Below are 17,984 nucleotides of genomic sequence, written 5' to 3'. Positions count from 1 at the left end.
CACGCGGTCGGATCTGGTTTTGTTTACTCCCGTAGGACGATTCGATCACAGCGGCGCCTGCGCGGGGTCATCAGGAGCAATCATCAATCATTTATTATTGCTAAATTCATCAAAGTTATTAGTGATGCAAATAACGGTGTACAAACAAATTTATTTTTAAAAGTATAATTATTTTCATGCGGAAAGAAGCTCACATATTATTATAATTATATAGATAGAATTTAAAACATAGGTAATTGTATTTAAAATTTGACCATAAACCGAGATTATGATTCTGTTTTAAAATTGAACTTTAAGAAGATTGTATAAACTCAAATTATTAAATTATCAAATTATATAAATAAAGTTATGCATTAGTTTTGCGTGACCAGAATTAGATATACTTTGCAATTTATGTAATATTTTATAATTTGCTAATATTTATAATTAATATTTATAATTAATATTGCCATAATAATGAAAATTAAATTAATTAAAATAATTAATTTTACACCGGTGCAAATAAATTAATGATACCGAGAGAATACATTTGCTTTTCGGTGCCTCGCAACGATTCGCGCGAATTTTAATTCGCTGGCATGTGGATGATTATGAATAATGCATACTACATGTGCTTTTCGTATACAAGACAGCACGCTGGTCGATAAGTAATTTCAAGCACGGGAAAGATAATGCGTTAAACAAACGCTCCGTTCCTTCAAGGATACAAGAACATAATGAAATGCATTCTCAGCAAGGAATGGCGATGAACTTTGTACGGATTTGTCAAGATCTGGATTTGCTATAATGATTGTGGCAAGAATAGAAAACTATCTATTTTTGATTATCGGCCAAGAATCAAATCGACCAATGAATTAATGTAAAAGAATTTATCGATCAAGTTTAGTCAGACGAATAAATGCATAAAAAATGCAGGTCGATGCAATTGTGTTGCTGCATTAAGATCGCGATACGCTTGATATGTTGAAAGGTGAACGAACTATTAAACATCTGTCGATCACGTTTTCTTAAGTCTCAATAGATGTCCAGATATTAATATAAATGTCAGATATAAATGTCCAGATATTAATATAAATGTCAGAATTTGCTTTATTTCAATATATTTTACGAAGAAATCACTTTATATTTACGTTGTAAGAAAATAATTACAAAAAAATAATTACAAATATAAATAATTTTACTTATAATCTTTATTAATCTCAAAAACCGGAAATATATATGCTATATAAATAAGGAATGTTCTGTAAATCGCGAAGAAGGAAAATTATTACGCGCGGAACAAAGCGACCATTGTTAGTATTGGTTAAGGAGAAGGTTTTTCTCTTTAATGTATGAATGCACTGACTAACTCGAATCACGTGGTTTCTGAGAGTTACGAGTATTGACCTGAAACGATAATTACACTGATGAGATTAAAGCGATACAAAGTCGACAATTATATAAATCCGGGAAATGAATATTTTTTATTCAAAGAGCGATGTGATTGGAGTTCAATGTCAAGTAAAACGATTTCAAGATTTATAAGAGAAATTCTTGGAAAACAAACTTTTAAAATTATTTCGCTAATTTTTTTTCTCATGTTTAATTTTGTTTATTTATAATTACAATTAAATTTTTAGATAAATATTATTTCTTTTTATGAATATACATATGAGATTTATATTAAATTTGTTAGCTGCCAGAAACACACATGTATTGACAATCTTTGATATGACAACATATTTTCTCTTCATCGAAACATGGATCATGGAACATGGATAATCTCTATCATTCACAAGATAATTATGAAGGAAACGTATTTATGTTGCGCAAGATTGTGCGCAGTTTGCATGAAAACGTCATGCAATATGAGCCAATTTAAACAATATCATCTATACTGAGAAATATTGATCATTTTATCGTTGTTGTTACAGAGAGATTTCGACGTCATTGCACCAGCCAATTCATTTTTCGATAAGACAAATATTGAATCTTAGATATAACCTGAAGCAATGGCGAGAAATGTATAGAGCAACATGTTATTATTATTACATGCTATAAAGAAATAGAAAATAGAACACGAATTGGAAAGCTTTTGATACAATAAAGTTTATTAAAATATATTAAAATATGTTAAAATTGATAAAAATGAAATAACGAAACATAATTTATTTAATTGTACGAAATGCATAACAGGAAGAAATTATAAAATAAAATCGTCATAACAACAGAATGAACGAACATTATTAAAAATATATTTACAATGATGTAATTTTTGTTTTTTCTTAATTTTATTATGCATTTCTTTTTTTATGCAACTGGCAATATCGAGACGCATTCCTTGGCAACACGAACGAATCATCTGTATTCCTATGAGCCAGGATGCACTGTTTAATAAAACGAAGGTCCATCTCTACATGGTGAGCTATAAACATACAATAGCCAATACCGAGGAAGCTAACGAAGCAATTAATTTAAATAATGCAGCCGCGCGATTGGCGCCATTCTTGCATAACGATTACTCGAATTGTGATGCATATGACGACTTTGCGATTCGGCGAGATCATTCCTGTCCTCTCACTGCAACATGTCAAATTAAATTCGATTATTCATTATCGAATTAATTATTATCGCAATAAATAGATGGATGATTGTCTTCTCAGGTTTCGACCCGATAGTTTACTGCTCGACAACAATGCTTATTACTTAACAGAATATGCTGCCGATACCGGCACCACAGATTGCCGTTCGAAAGGTAATGTGACTTTTGAAGCTGGATATAGCAATACAGGATCGTTAGCATGAAAAAGTAAGTGGAAATCCTTTCCAATTAATCTTCTATTCTAAAGATTAGAAATGCTGTAAGCTTAACGTAATTCGAATTAACATTCTTCGAATCTTGTATAGCATTGCGTATATTTCGCTATAGTTGTGTTTATATAGAGGTATATAATATACTATAAATTACACAGCAATGTTTTTTGTAAATTGATATCGAAAATATTTTAAGAATATCTTTATCTTGATAAGTTAGTATTTAAAAAAAATAGTTTTTACATGTGGCATCTTCTGAAATGTACATATATATGTACATGTATATATATATATATATATATATATATATATAATATTATTTTTAATTATTTCTTATTATGTGACAATTATGTGTTACAAAAATATATAAAATATATATGATAAATCGGAAAGATAAATTTTAATAAAAACTTTAACTTTCTTATAATAATTTCTTTTTTAATTAAAAAAAATAATCAATCTTATAAGAAATATTTTTAAAAGATGCTTTTAAAATAAAATTTTCTTAAAGACAATAAGAATATTAAATTTTCTTTAAATGTGTAATTATCTTAAATAGGTTAAATTGTAAATATGTTAACTTTTTTAATATAAATGTTTTCTTTTATAATTAAAATCAACACTAAGAGCAAAATGTGTGTGTGTGTGTGTGTGTAGAAAATATTTATATATAAAACATTAAAATAATATATATATATATATGTTTTTTATTATACTGTTTTAATTTCCCAATATTTACTATTATAAATTTGTATATAATAACTTTTGCTATGTATTAACACAAATGCATTTACACACTATGTGAATAAATAAATTTACTATAAATATTTTAAGCATAATTTTCTACAATCTTCTATTATTGCTCCATAGTTTTGTTTTAAGAATACAGGAAACAAAGCAATTTATTGCAGTTAACTTTTTCTTTGTATCAAGAATCATTAAAAAAATTGATAAAGAAAATTTACTTTATTATACATATACACGCATGTATATATTTTATATAAAAATATTTCTATGATATAATTTATATCATAGAAATTAAAAATATTGTCACATTCAATATAAAAAAATAAAGAAATATTATGTGCAACTAATAGAACATATTAATATATTCATAATATTGCTGTATTTCTGATCAATTATGAATGTAGCACGGACACACACCAAACGGAGATTTTACCAGTAGCATCAAAAAGTGGCTATGTAGTTCCAAACAACTGTAAAGTAGATGTAGAGACATTGCTAAGCATTTAAATGACTTATCAAAAGAGAGCCGCTTTCAAGCTTCTCTCTGATAAAATAAAAAATAAGAATATAAAATTTGATATTCGAGTATGAAAAACGACATAAGAATTACTCGAATATAAAAAATATTGAAAAGACAACTGATCTCTTAATGAATAAAAAATAAAATATCGATTGATCGATTAATTGTTTCCACTTGTAGTTTCGATAATTGGGGTGCCACTACTATCGAGTTGTTGTTATGCCTAGACACCATGTGTTTTCTTTTTTGTTTTAGGACACTGTAATGTACGTAAACGAGAAAAGCTATTGGAAATTCATTAGTTTGGTGTATAAAAATCTATCTTAAACAAAAAGAACAACACAGTAAGATCAAGATCATGGAGCAAATAGAAAATCAGGTAAGATTCGTCTAATTCAATAACAAAATTAGGTATTATATTATTAAATATTATATTATTAAGCTACATATAGCACATATTATTAAAATGAAAAAGAATTTTATAAAATATAAAATTATGGATATAATTCAGGACTAGAAATTAACGCGTTTTTTGTAATTGTTAATATTATAGTTATAAAAAAAATTTTTAATTAATTTTCGTTACAATTTTTTCTTGTTAACTGTGATCTTAATAAACTTTCAATTTTTGTACTTTATTTGTGTTATATAACGAAAAAAGTAAATATGATATATACTTTCGGCAATAAGTAACGAATACATAATTATTATTATTATTATTACTTTTCAAATTAATGCGGTAGTAATGTTTATTCATAAAAATAAATACATATGGAAAGATTCAATTCAATTAAAAATTAAAATTAATATTAACGGTATTAATATAATTTTCCAAATAATAATCGATATAATTTAACAACTATAATTTTAAATTAAATGAGAATTCTTATAAATTATTGTATATAAAAATGAATTTGATTTGTTTTCCAGAATTTATAAATTGTATAAAGTTCACAACAGAAAAGGTCATGAAACAAGAAATGATTTTCGTGAAATCTATTTAGAAAAAGCTATAATTATAAAAACATCTTTATTCTTATTTACATTTGTAGAATTTAGAAATCTTAAGAACAAATTTTTTTAATGTTCTTGAAAAAAAAATTTTAATAAAATTTTAAGAAAAATTAAAAGAAAAGAGATATTAAATAATTATTAAAGTTATTATATCAATAGGCAATAATAATATCAATATCAAATTCAATAGTAGTTTTTTATATCAGTAGCAATTTCAGTAAAATTATACGTTATATGTATAATTGTTCCTACTAATTTTAATATTAAAAAATATTTAAAAAATGTATAATATAAAATATATAAATTTTATATGTTTACATTTATATGTTATGTACATATATATTATTATATAGGATGCCTCGGAGAACGAACTCTCATTAGCATGTAAAAGAAAAATAAAAAAAAAAAGAAGTATTTCGATAAAGTTGGGCAACCTCTCATTGACATATAAAGAAGGTAAAATAATTCCATAAGTTACAAAAGTTTTTTTCCAATACATTGTAATCGCGATATTTATTTTTAAAGTTAAAATTTGCGAATTACTTTTCCCAAATAACTTGCAATATCATTTTTTATGTAAAATATAGAAGCAACGCCACAGCAAATGACAACGAACGTACAAGCAGTTGGCAGCGAGATGATCGATGACTCAAGTAAAGAGGATTATATGCACAAGTCCATTTTTAAACAGGAACCTGAAAATGTTGCTACATTGTCCGAGAAGAACGTTAAGAAAATTAAAGTTGTTCGAAAAAAATTAAAACAAAATAGAAATGAAGAGGAAATGAAAACAAAAAATAAAAAGAAATTAAAAAATATAGAAGTAATTCAACAGCAAATGACAACGAACGTAAAAGCAATTGGCGATGAGATGATCGATGATTCAAGTGAAGAGGATTATATACACTGGTCTATTTTTATAGAGGAAACTGAAAATTCTGCCACATTGTCCGAGAAGAACGTTAAGGAAATCAAAGATGTTCCAAAAAAATTGGAACAAAATAAAATTGAAGAAAAAGATGTAAAGATAGATGAAAACAAATTAAAAAATATAGAAGAAACGCAACAGCAAATGACAACGACTGTAGAAGTGTCTCACAACAATATAATTACTGAGCCAAATAAAGCTGATTGTATACGCGTACCTGTTTATATCCGGCAATCTGAAAATTTTGCCACATTGTCCGAGAAAAACGTTAAGGAAATCAAAGATGTTCCAAAAAAATTAGAACAAAATAGAAATGAAGAAAAAGATGAAAAGATAGATGAAAACAAATTAAAAAATATAGAAGAAACGCAACAGCAAATAACAACGACTGTAGAAGTGTCTCATAATGATATAATTACTGAGCCAAATAAAGTTGATTGTATACGCGTACCTGTTTATATCCGACAATCTGAAAATTTTGCCACATTGTCCGAGAAAAACGTTAAGGAAATTAAAGATGTTCGAAAAAAATTGGATCCAAATAAAAATGAAGAGAAAATGGAAAAGAAAAATAAAAAGAAATCAAAAATTATCGAAGTAACTCATCAGCAGATGACAAAGAATGTGAAAGCAGTTGGTGGCGAGATGATCGATGACTCAAGTAAAGAGGATTATATGCACAAGTCCATTTTTAAACAGGAACCTGAAAATGTTGCTACATTGTCCGAGAAGAACGTTAAGAAAATTAAAGCTGTTCGAAAAAAATTGAAACAAAATAGAAATGAAGAGGAAATAAAAACAAAAAATAAAAAGAAATTAAAAAATATAGAAGTAATTCAACAGCAAATGACAACGAACGTAAAAGCAATTGGCGATGAGATGATCGATGATTCAAGTGAAGAGGATTATATGCGCTGGTCTATTTTTATACAGGAAAATGAAAATTTTGCCACATTGTCCGATAAAAACGTTAAGGAAATCAAAGATGTTCCAAAAAAATTGGAACAAAATAAAATTGAAGAAAAAGATGTAAAGATAGATGAAAACAAATTAAAAAATATAGAAGAAACGCAACAGCAAATGACAACGACTGTAGAAGTGTCTCACAACGATATAATTACTGAGCCAAATAAAGCTGATTGTATACGCGTACCTGTTTATATCCGGCAATCTGAAAATTTTGCCACATTGTCCGAGAAGAACGTTAAGGAAATCAAAGATGTTCCAAAAAAATTAGAACAAAATAGAAATGAAGAAAAAGATGAAAAGATAGATAAAAACAAATTAAAAAATATAGAAGAAACGCAACAGCAAATAACAACGACTGTAGAAGTGTCTCATAATGATATAATTACTGAGCCAAATAAAGTTGATTGTATACGCGTACCTGTTTATATCCGACAATCTGAAAATTTTGCCACATTGTCCGAGAAAAACGTTAAGGAAATTAAAGATGTTCGAAAAAAATCGAAACAAAATAAAAATGAAGAGGAAATGGAAAATAAAAATAAAAAGAAATTAAAAAATATCGAAGTAACTCATCAGCAGATGACAAAGAATGTGAAAGCAGTTGGCGGCGAGATGAGCGATGACTCAAGTAAAGAGGATTATATGCACAAGTCCATTTTTAAACAGGAACCTGAAAATGTTGCTACATTGTCCGAGAAGAACGTTAAGAAAATTAAAGCTGTTCGAAAAAAATTGAAACAAAATAGAAATGAAGAGGAAATAAAAACAAAAAATAAAAAGAAATTAAAAAATATAGAAGTAATTCAACAGGAAATGACAACGAACGTAAAAGCAGGTGGCGATGAGATGATCGATGATTCAAGTGAAGAGGATTATATGCGCTGGTCTATTTTTATACAGGAAAATGAAAATTTTGCCACATTGTCCGATAAAAACGTTAAAGAAATTAAAGATGTTCGAAAAAAATTGAAACAAAATAAAAATGAAGAGCAAATGGAAAAGAAAAGTGAAAAGAAATTAAAAAATATCGAAGTAACTCATCAGCAGATGACAAAGAATGTGAAAGGAGTTGGCGGCGAGATGATCGATGACTCAAGTAAAGAGGATTATATGCACAAATCCATTTTTGAACAGGAACCTGAAAATGTTGCTACATTGTCCAAGAAGAACGTTAAGAAAATTAAAGATGTTCGAAAAAAATTGAAACAAAATAGAAATGAAGAGGAAATGAAAATAAAAAATAAAAAGAAATTAAAAAATATCGAACTAACTCATCAGCAGATGACAAAGAATGTGAAAGCAGTTGACGGCGAGATGATCGATGACTCAAGTAAAGAGAATTATATGCACAAGTCCATTTTTGAACAGGAACCTGAAAATGTAGCTACATTGTCCGAGAAGAACGTTAAGAAAATTAAAGCTGTTCGAAAAAAATTGAAACAAAATAAAAATGAAGAGCAAATGGAAAAGAAAAGTGAAAAGAAATTAAAAAATATAGAAGTGACTCAACAGCAAATGACAACGAACGTAAAAGCAGCTGGCGCTGAGATGATCGATGATTCAAGTGAAGAGGATTATATACACTGGTATATTTTTATACAGGAAACTGAAAATTTTGCCACATTGTCCGAGAAGAACGTTAAGGAAATCAAAGATGTTCGAAAAAAATTGGAACAAAATAAAAAGGAAAAAAAAGAAAAGATAGATAAAAACAAATTTAAAAATATAGGAGAAACGCAACAGCAAATGACAACGACTGTAGAAATGTCTCAGAACGATATAATTACTGAGCCAAATAAAGTTGATTGTATACGCGTACCTGTTTATATCCGGCAATCTGAAAATTTTGCCACATTGTCCGAGAAGAACGTTAAAAAAATCAAAGATGTTCCAAAAAAATTGGAACAAAATAAAAATGAAGAAAAAAAAAAGATAGATAAAAACAAATTTAAAAATATAGAAGAAACGCAACAGCAAATGACAACGACTGTAGAAATGTCTCAGAATGATATAATTACTGAGCCAAATAAAGTTGATTGTATACGCGTACCTGTTTATATCCGGCAATCTGAAAATTTTGCCACATTGTCCGAGAAGAACGTTAAAGAAATCAAAGATGTTCCAAAAAAATTGGAACAAAATAAAAATGAAGAGAAAGAAAAGATAGATAAAAACAAATTAAAAAATATAGAAGAAACACAACAGCAAATGACAACGATTGTAGAAGTGTCTCACAATGATATAATTACTGAGCCAAATAAAGCTGATTGTACACGCGTACCTGTTTATATCCGGCAATCTGAAAATGTTGCCACATTGTCCGAGAAGAACGTTAAGGAAATCAAAGATGTTCCAAAAAAATTGAAACAAAATAAAAATGAAGAAAAAGAAAAGATAGATAAAAACAAATTAAAAAATATAGAAGAAACGCAAATGACAACGATTGTAGAAGTGTCTCACAACGATATAATTAATGAGCCAAATAAAGCTGGTTGTATGTGCGTACCTGTTTGTATCCGGCAATCTGAAAATTTTGCCACATTGCCTGAGAAAAACGATAAGAAAATTAAATATGTTCCAGAAAAATTCGAGCAATCACCGGAACAAGTAGACAAGAACTCCCTGACAAAATTGTTGACAGATTCTGAAGAGAAAATGAATAAAATATTAAATAATGAGACCAAAGCAATAAAGTTATTAGCAGATATTGAAACGAAGGATGAATCGATTATCATAAGAAAACAAATTCGAGGTGAAGATAAAGACATTTCATCGCCAGTAATATATCGACAAGAAATGATGGAAAGTAGAGATTACAATCATATTACGTTACCGACAACGAATATCACCAATATAGAAACTGATAGAGCAGTGGACAACCAAGTAGTTCCAATGTTGACTAAAGACTTAAATAAGTTGAACGAAGCAGATGAATCACTGGAACAAATAGATAAGGAATCTCTGACCAAATTACTGATAAATGAAGAAAAGACGAATAAAATGTTAAATAATGAGACTAAAGCAATTAAGTTGTTAAAAGATATTAAAACGAACGATGAATCGATTATTATAAGGACACAAATTCGAGGTGAAGATAAAGTAACAGATGCTAAGATAGAAAATGATGATGTAAATAACAGTTGTCAAATTTCTGTAAATAATAAGAGTAAAGAACACGGATATACGTTGAACGAAATCGTCGAAAAAGTTCAAGTTATAAAGGTTGTAGAAGAAAACGAAATCAAAGAAGTTGAAAATACGGGTCCAGGTACAACTAGTATCGAAACATTATCTTATGGAAAAGTTGTAATTTTGGAAAACAATAGTAAAATGACTAATGAAACTTTGATGGTAGAAGATATATCTAACGTCGCACATAAAATTGATAAGCAAATTGTTTGGAAGAATTGGAGGACTATTTATATAGAAAACATGTTTTCACGACTATCATTCTTATTCATATTATTGTTATTATTTTTATTATTCTGTAATTGTGAGTAAACATTATTTAGATAGCACGAATGATATTTCGTTAAAGAGATCTTGGCGAAACTATTATTATAGACATTGAAAGGTAATTACACATATATATATATAGAAGTAAGGCTTCATAAATCAACATTAAAAGTAACAATCACAAGTTAAAGCTAACATTAAATTAATATCGTATTAAATTTATAGATTAATATATTTAAATAAAATACTAAAATTTAATAATTTGAATTACAAATTAGACGAATCAAACCAAAAGTGATGACTTTATATCGTTAAAATTTTAATTTTCCGATCCTACGCAGCATTTTGAATAAATCAAATTATTATTATTTTATTTGTTTTGTAAATCATGTTTTTATTATTTTAGAAAGGAAAAAAAGAAAGAAAGAAGTAAAAAATTGATTCTGGCATGTAATACGATTTTTTATATGATGATGTGAGATATCTTGGTTACTCCAATAATGTAGAATAATGAATTGCATAAAGTAATGAAATAAATTATGTTTAAGATGAAGGAACAAATATTGTTGATCAATAATATCTTTTAAGCAGTATTAGTTTGCGAAATTTCAAGATTCGTAAAAAAATCATATAACTTTTTTTTCATAATCTGATCATCTTATTGTGCATAAAAGCATGTTATTAAAAAAATAGAAATAGATATGAAATAATATTTATTTAGTAGATATTTTTTTGAAGATATTTATTCATTTACGATAACTGATTGAATATTTTCACGCTAATTCGAAACGACGATTCTGAATTAAAATATTTAATTCTTGATGATGTTTTTATAAAAATATCGATTAATCGTTAATCAGTTTGTGTAAAGAAAATGCATATAATTACATTTACATAATAATAATAATAATAAAGATCATATATCACTACATTATATTAGTTACATCTTTATCAAAGTTCTTTTTAAAGAACTTATCAATCGATTTTCTTACACAAATATAAAATATGAAACATTATAGATTATTTTTCCTAATATTTTATATTTTATACACATACTAATTGTAAGATAATCAATTTATGTTAAACAAGTTATTATTGAAATCTTTCGAAAACTTTTTCTAAAAAATTTATTGACCAATATTTGTACCTGCATGTTAATTCATTCTTTATGTCAATAGTTTTCGGAGTAATTTTATTGCAATTTCATTGCAATTTTGTCTCTCGTTTCCAACTCATATTCTTTTTGTTTCAATGATTATAATTATGTCATTGACTCAATGACTATAATTATGCCAATAATAGAAATATCTTTATATCTGTTACTTTTTTAGTTATTTAAGATGAAAAATAATAAGAATCTTATTTGAATGATGATATATTGTAAGATTTCCATTAAATGAAGATTCATAGATTTTCATTAATTAAAGATTCATAAATTTTCATTAAATGAAGATTGAATCAAATAAAACAAAAAAAAATATTAAATAAAAACTAAAATTAAATTATCTTAATGATGAATTATATGATGCATTATAAAGTTTTAAGGTTTTAAATTATATAAAGAATGCATAAAGTTTTTTAGTTACCTTCTTAAATATAGTGCAATGTGTAAAATAGTTTTATGTATGAACAAAATGCATGATATATGTATATATAACTAAGATATATTTCTATTGTGAATGATTGAAGAAAAATAAAGATTTGTAAAATTTTTTTAAGCAAATAAAAAATTCAAATTTTTTTTTCAATGATTTTCCTATTGGTTGCTCATATTATCACGACTTAATTAAGATGACAATCAGATTAATCAAATTAATCTTTTTTTATGAAATGTAGTTTAATGTTTCATAAAAAGAAATAAAATTTGACTCCTCTCTCACTCTTGATATTTGCGTGATGTAAATGTATTACTTTATTAATTTAGGTAGAATCAAATCAACAGATTGAAAGTATATGCTGTGTTCAATGAAATATGCTCTTTAATGTATCCATCGATGTATAATTTGCACGAAATACTAAATGTAAATAATATGTTCAATTTTCCTATTGAGTTTTCCTCTCTGCGAATTTACGATGTTGTTTCGCTCAAAAATCAATGCAATTGAAAATGTTATATCATTATACAGTTATATACAGGATCAAATAGTATTTTACTACAGATTTACATCTAGAAATGTAGAAACAAGATTCGATTTATTCTAATTAGAGCTTTTTCGAACAAGTATCCAGTCAGTGTGATCGATTTGGTTGTCTTTGAATGAATGAATGTCAATTCCGTTTCCAATTATCATTTCCGAGTCATCGGCATCTCGTCAGGATTATCTTGCGGCTGTGCCGCGCGTTTACACATTGAATGAGTACTTCTAATTTTATAATAAAGAAATCATTAAATAAATTCTTGTAAAATTTTCTGATAGTTTCTTTGAATATAACACATAAAATAGTGAATTAAGAAAACATATAAGGAGTAAATCAAAAGAATTGTATCTCATCTCCAAGTACTAAATTTGCAAAAGTAATGTAATATTCATATTTTATTTCAAAATATAAATAATAACAATAAAAATCAATAATAATAATCTAAAATATGAAAATAATAATTAATCAAAAACACAGACAAAAATAAATAGAAGAAGATTGGTGAGATAAAAGATGATTAGAATAATTGTTTACATATTTTATTATTATAAATGATAAAAGTCATATAATATTAAATTTTAAATAATGCATTTTTACGATATGTACAAGTTTCAGTCTTTTAGAACATTGCATTTTATATAAGACATCAGATACGTAAGGCCTGGATAATAGCCGATCCTAGAAGGCAGATGAAGTTTAAAAGTACTTGCCATATTTATGTGTTATTAATATCCATGGGATCAAGTAACCTGTGTGCTGCATGTTTTTCATCGTTCATCATTTGTGCAGCAAGAACAAACTCGATTAGCTTGCAAACAAATTCTCTTTACGATGTTCCGTCATTTCTGAGAAAAGCTGCAAATATCATGATCATCTTCATCTTTTAGAATTCTTAAGTAATTTCTCTTTTATTTGAAGAGTGACAGTTAGTTCATTTATTTCATTAGTTCAGTTAGTTCATTTATTTTTTAAAAAAGAATATATATATATGTATATGTATATGTATATGTATATTATTTAATTCTTGTATTTTTCTGAACATAGAATTGAAATTTTAAAAAATTTTATATTTAAATTGCAACTGCAAGGGTTTTGGCTTAAAAAAATAGAGATAATCACTGAGCCAAGTAAAACCAATTACGATTTTTAAAAATATTTTACTTTTTTTCTTTTCTTATTTCGATATTTTTTTAAACATTCATTTCAATAAGACTGCCGTAAACTAACCTTTTTCACTAGGGTTTTTAAATATAAGATTATCTTAAGAGCTCATTTGACTGGATTTGGTAAAGACGAAACTTAATGTAACATTCTTCGAATCTTGCTATAGTCGTGTTTTCAGTGCTTTATAATATGCTAAATTACACAGAAATGTTTTTTGTAAATTTATATATATCCTTTTCATTATATTGTTTTAATTATCTAATATTAACTATTATAAATTTGTACATAATAACTTTTACTATGTATTAAGGATGCATTTACACATTGTGTGAATCTATAAATAAATTTACTATAAATTTAAAGCATAATTTTCTATATTGCTTGATAGTTTTGTTTTAAGAGTAAAGGAAAGCAAGCAATATATTGCAGTTAACTTTATATTAAAGCATAAATCATTAAAAAAATTGATAGAGAAAATTTACTTTATTACACACACACACATACACCGGGCGCGCACATGCACACACGCGCCACGCAACACACACACACACACACACACACACACACACACACACACACACACACACACACACACATATATACGCACGTATAGATAGTATATAATATTATTTTTTTATAATATAATTGGTATCGTGTTCATGATATATAATAAAATAAAGAAATATTACATGCAGCTAATAAAACGTATTAATACATTTATAATATTTCTGTATTTCTGATTCACACAATTATGGATGTAGCACGGATACACACCAAATAGTGATTTTATCAATTTTACCAGCATCAAAAAGTGGATGTGGCTATGTAGTTCCAAACGACTGTAAAGTAGATGTAGAGACGCTGCTGAGCTAGGCATTTAAACTTATCAAAAGAGTTCCGGCAGCCAGTTTCAAGCTTCTCTCTGATAAAATAAAAAATAATAATATAAATAAAATTTAATAATATCGAGTAAGAAAAACAACATAAGAATTACTCGAATATAAAAAATATTGAAAAGACAATTGATCTCTTAATGAATAAAAAATAAAAAATCGATTGATCGATTAATTGTTCCGGCAGCCACTTTCAAGCTTCTCTCTAATAAAATAAAAAATAATAATATAAATAAAATTTAATAATATCGAATAAGAAAAACGATATAAGAATTACTCGAATATAAAAAATATTGAAAAGACAATTGATCTCTTAATGAAAAATAAAAATATAAATCGATTGATCGATTGATCGATTAATTGTTTCCACTTGTAGTTTCGATAATTGGGATGCCGCTACTATCGAGTTGCTATTATGCTTAGACCATGTGCTTTCTTTTCTGTTTCTGAACACGTGTAATGTACGTAAACGAGAGAAGCTACTAGAAATTCATTAGTTTGGTGTATAAAAATCTATCTCAAACAAGAAGAACAACACAGTAAGATCAAGATCATGGAACACATAAAAAATCAGGTGAGATGCGTCTAATTCAATCATAAAATTAGGTATTATATTATTGAATATTATACTATTAAGCTACGTATAGCACATATTATTAAACTGGAAAAGAATTTTATAAAATATAAAATCATGGAAATAAATCAGGATTATAAAAACGCATTTTTTGTAATTGTTAATATTATAGTTATTAAAAAAAATAATTTATAATTACTTCTCATTACAATTTTTTTTGTTATCTGTAATCTTAACAAACTTTCAATTTTTGTATATAACGAAAAAAGTAATTAGGATATATTTTTTCGGCAATAAGTAACGAATATTTATAATAATTATTATTATTATTCTTCAAATTAATGCGAATTTTCATAAAAATAAATACATATAAAAAGATTCAATTTTATTAAAAATTAAAATTAAAACTAATCTACTAATATCTACTAATGATAAATTAATGATATAATTTTAAAAATAATAATCAATATAATTTAACAATTATAATTTTAAATCAAATAAGAATTCTTATAAATTATTGTATATAAAAATAAATTTGATTTGTTTTCCAGAATTTATAAATTGTATAAAGTTCACAACAGAAAAGGTCAATGCATAAAACAAGAGATGATTTTGGTGAAATCTATTTAGAAAAAACTATAATTATAAAAACATCTTTATTCTTATTTACACTTGTAGAATTTAGAAGTTTTAAGAACAGATTTTTTTAATGTTCTTGAAAAAAAAATTTTAATAAAATTTTAAGAGAAAGAAAAAGAGAAGAGATTTCAAATAATTATTAAAGTTATTGTATCAATAGTTAATAATATTATCAATATCAAATTCAATAGTTCATAGTAGTTTTTTCTATCAACAGCAATTTCAGTAAAATTATATGTTATATGTATAATTGTTCCTACTAACTTTAATATTAAAAAATATTTAAAAAATGTATAATAAAATATATATAAATTTTATATGTATATATTTATGTGTTATGTACGTATATATTATTATATAGGATGTCTCAGAGGGCAAACTCTCATTAGTAAGCAAAAAAAGAACAGGAAGTAAAAGAAATGTTTCAGTAAAGATGGACAATCCCCCATTGACATGCAAAACAGGTAAAAATAATTCCAAGTTATAAAAGTTTTTTTAAAATACAAAAATTTTTTTTTAATATATTTCAATCGCAATATTTATTTTTGAAGTTAAAATTTGCGAATCATTTTTCCCAAATAATCCGTATATCATTCTGTATGTAAAATATAGAAGCAATGCAACAGCAAATGACGAACGTAAAAGCGTCTTGCGACGAGATAATCACTAAGTCGAGTAAAGCTGACTGTATATGCATACCTGTTTATACCCTGCAATCTGAAAATTTTGCCACATTGTCCGAGAAGAACGTTAAAGAGATTAAGGATGTTCGAAAACAATTGAAACAAAATAAAAATGAAAAGGAAAAAGAAAAGAAAAGTAAAAAAAAATTAAAAAATATAAGAGCAGCGCAACAGCAAATGACAACTGTAAAAATGTCTCACAATGAAATAATCATTAAGCCAAAAGCTGATTGTATACGCGTACCTGTTTATAACCTGCAATCTGAAAATTTTGCCCCATTGTTCGAGAAGAACGTTAAAGAAGTTAGAGATGTTCGAAAAAAATTGGAACAAAATAAAAATGAAGATAAAAAGGAAAAGAAAAGTAAAAAGAAATTAAAAAATATAGAAGCAGCGCAACAGCAAATGATAACGACTGTAGAAATGTCTCACAATGAAATAATCATTAAGCCAAAAGCTTGTGTACGGGTTTATACCCCGCAATCTAAAAATTTTGTCACATTGTCTGAGAAGAACGATAAGAAAATTAAATATGTTCCAGAAAAATTCGTGCAAAATAAAGAGGAATTAAAAAATGCAAAAGTAATACAAGAACAAATAACAACGAACACAAAAACGGCTGGTGTTGAAATGACTCTTGTACCGAATAAGATTGATGATAAAAAGTGCGAGCTGATGAAGCAGGACGCACACCTTCGCACTAATCGACTGTACGTAATTGAGAAGATGAAACAGAAAATGAATGAAAATGACGTATCATCTTACACAAAAAATACTTCAAAAATTTCTAAAGTTGTTAAAGTTTCTAGGAAAGATTATATTACATTACCGTCAGTAACATTGCAAATGATAAGAATGAAAGAAGAAGATTATCATATTACGCCACCACCGATAAATTTCGCCGGAAAATCAGATAAATCAATGAAATTATTGAAAAAAACTAAAGAATACGATAAAGACTCTTTGATAAATTTGATGGAAGACTTTGATAGCATAAAAAATATGATAAATAAAACTATCATTAAAATGTGGGAATTATTAGAAGATATGAAAACGAATGATTTGTGAAATCGGCTGTGTGTTGTAGAAAAATAAATTTGAGATAAAGACAAAGTAGCAGATGATAAAACAGAAGAAACTAAAGAAAAACGATATTTTTTTAAAAGAGTTTAATATTTTTACTTAAGTATCACGAGACAGTACTTTCTAATGCTACAAAAAAATCACAGCAAAGAAAATATTATCCACAAAACATATCAACGTCAACCGCTTGAGGACTATCAATTATTCGAAGATTGCTGTTTATACAAAAAAATCTGATGATGTCATTTTAACAAAAAGATAAAAATCAACTTGACATTAATAATAATAATGCGAATATAAATAAATATTTTAATTATCCAAAATATATTTTATTGTGATTTAGCTATGGATGTTCCAAAAACAAAATACAATAATACAAATG

General features: G+C 26.4%; 1 protein-coding gene across 1 annotated transcript; it reads left to right on the top strand.

Moving 5' to 3' along the window:
- Window positions 1–4,249: 4,249 nt before the first annotated feature.
- LOC105257091 (golgin subfamily A member 4) lies at window positions 4,250–17,796 on the top strand. Its single transcript, XM_025409045.1, has 6 exons — window positions 4,250–4,439; window positions 5,428–5,530; window positions 5,662–10,405; window positions 15,098–15,197; window positions 16,198–16,300; window positions 16,449–17,796. Exons 1-6 carry the CDS (start codon window positions 4,419–4,421, stop codon window positions 17,585–17,587), a joined length of 6,210 nt encoding a protein of 2,069 aa, XP_025264830.1. The 5' UTR covers window positions 4,250–4,418; the 3' UTR covers window positions 17,588–17,796.
- The last annotated feature ends 188 nt before the right edge of the window (window positions 17,797–17,984 follow it).

This window comes from Camponotus floridanus, unplaced genomic scaffold, assembly GCF_003227725.1.
Source record: "Camponotus floridanus strain SB8 unplaced genomic scaffold, Cflo_v7.5 scaffold10, whole genome shotgun sequence".
Classification (NCBI taxonomy): domain Eukaryota; kingdom Metazoa; phylum Arthropoda; class Insecta; order Hymenoptera; family Formicidae; genus Camponotus; species Camponotus floridanus.
The sequence above is the reverse complement of the archived record's forward strand: the minus strand, read 5'-3'. Positions and strand labels throughout refer to the sequence as shown.

Coding starts and splice junctions, on each gene's coding strand:
- LOC105257091 (XM_025409045.1), top strand. CDS start 4,419: ATGGAGCAAATAGAAAATCAG. Junction 5,531..5,661: donor CTCATTGACATATAAAGAAG/GTAAAATAATTC, acceptor TGTAAAATATAG/AAGCAACGCCACAGCAAATG. Junction 16,301..16,448: donor CCCATTGACATGCAAAACAG/GTAAAAATAATT, acceptor TGTAAAATATAG/AAGCAATGCAACAGCAAATG.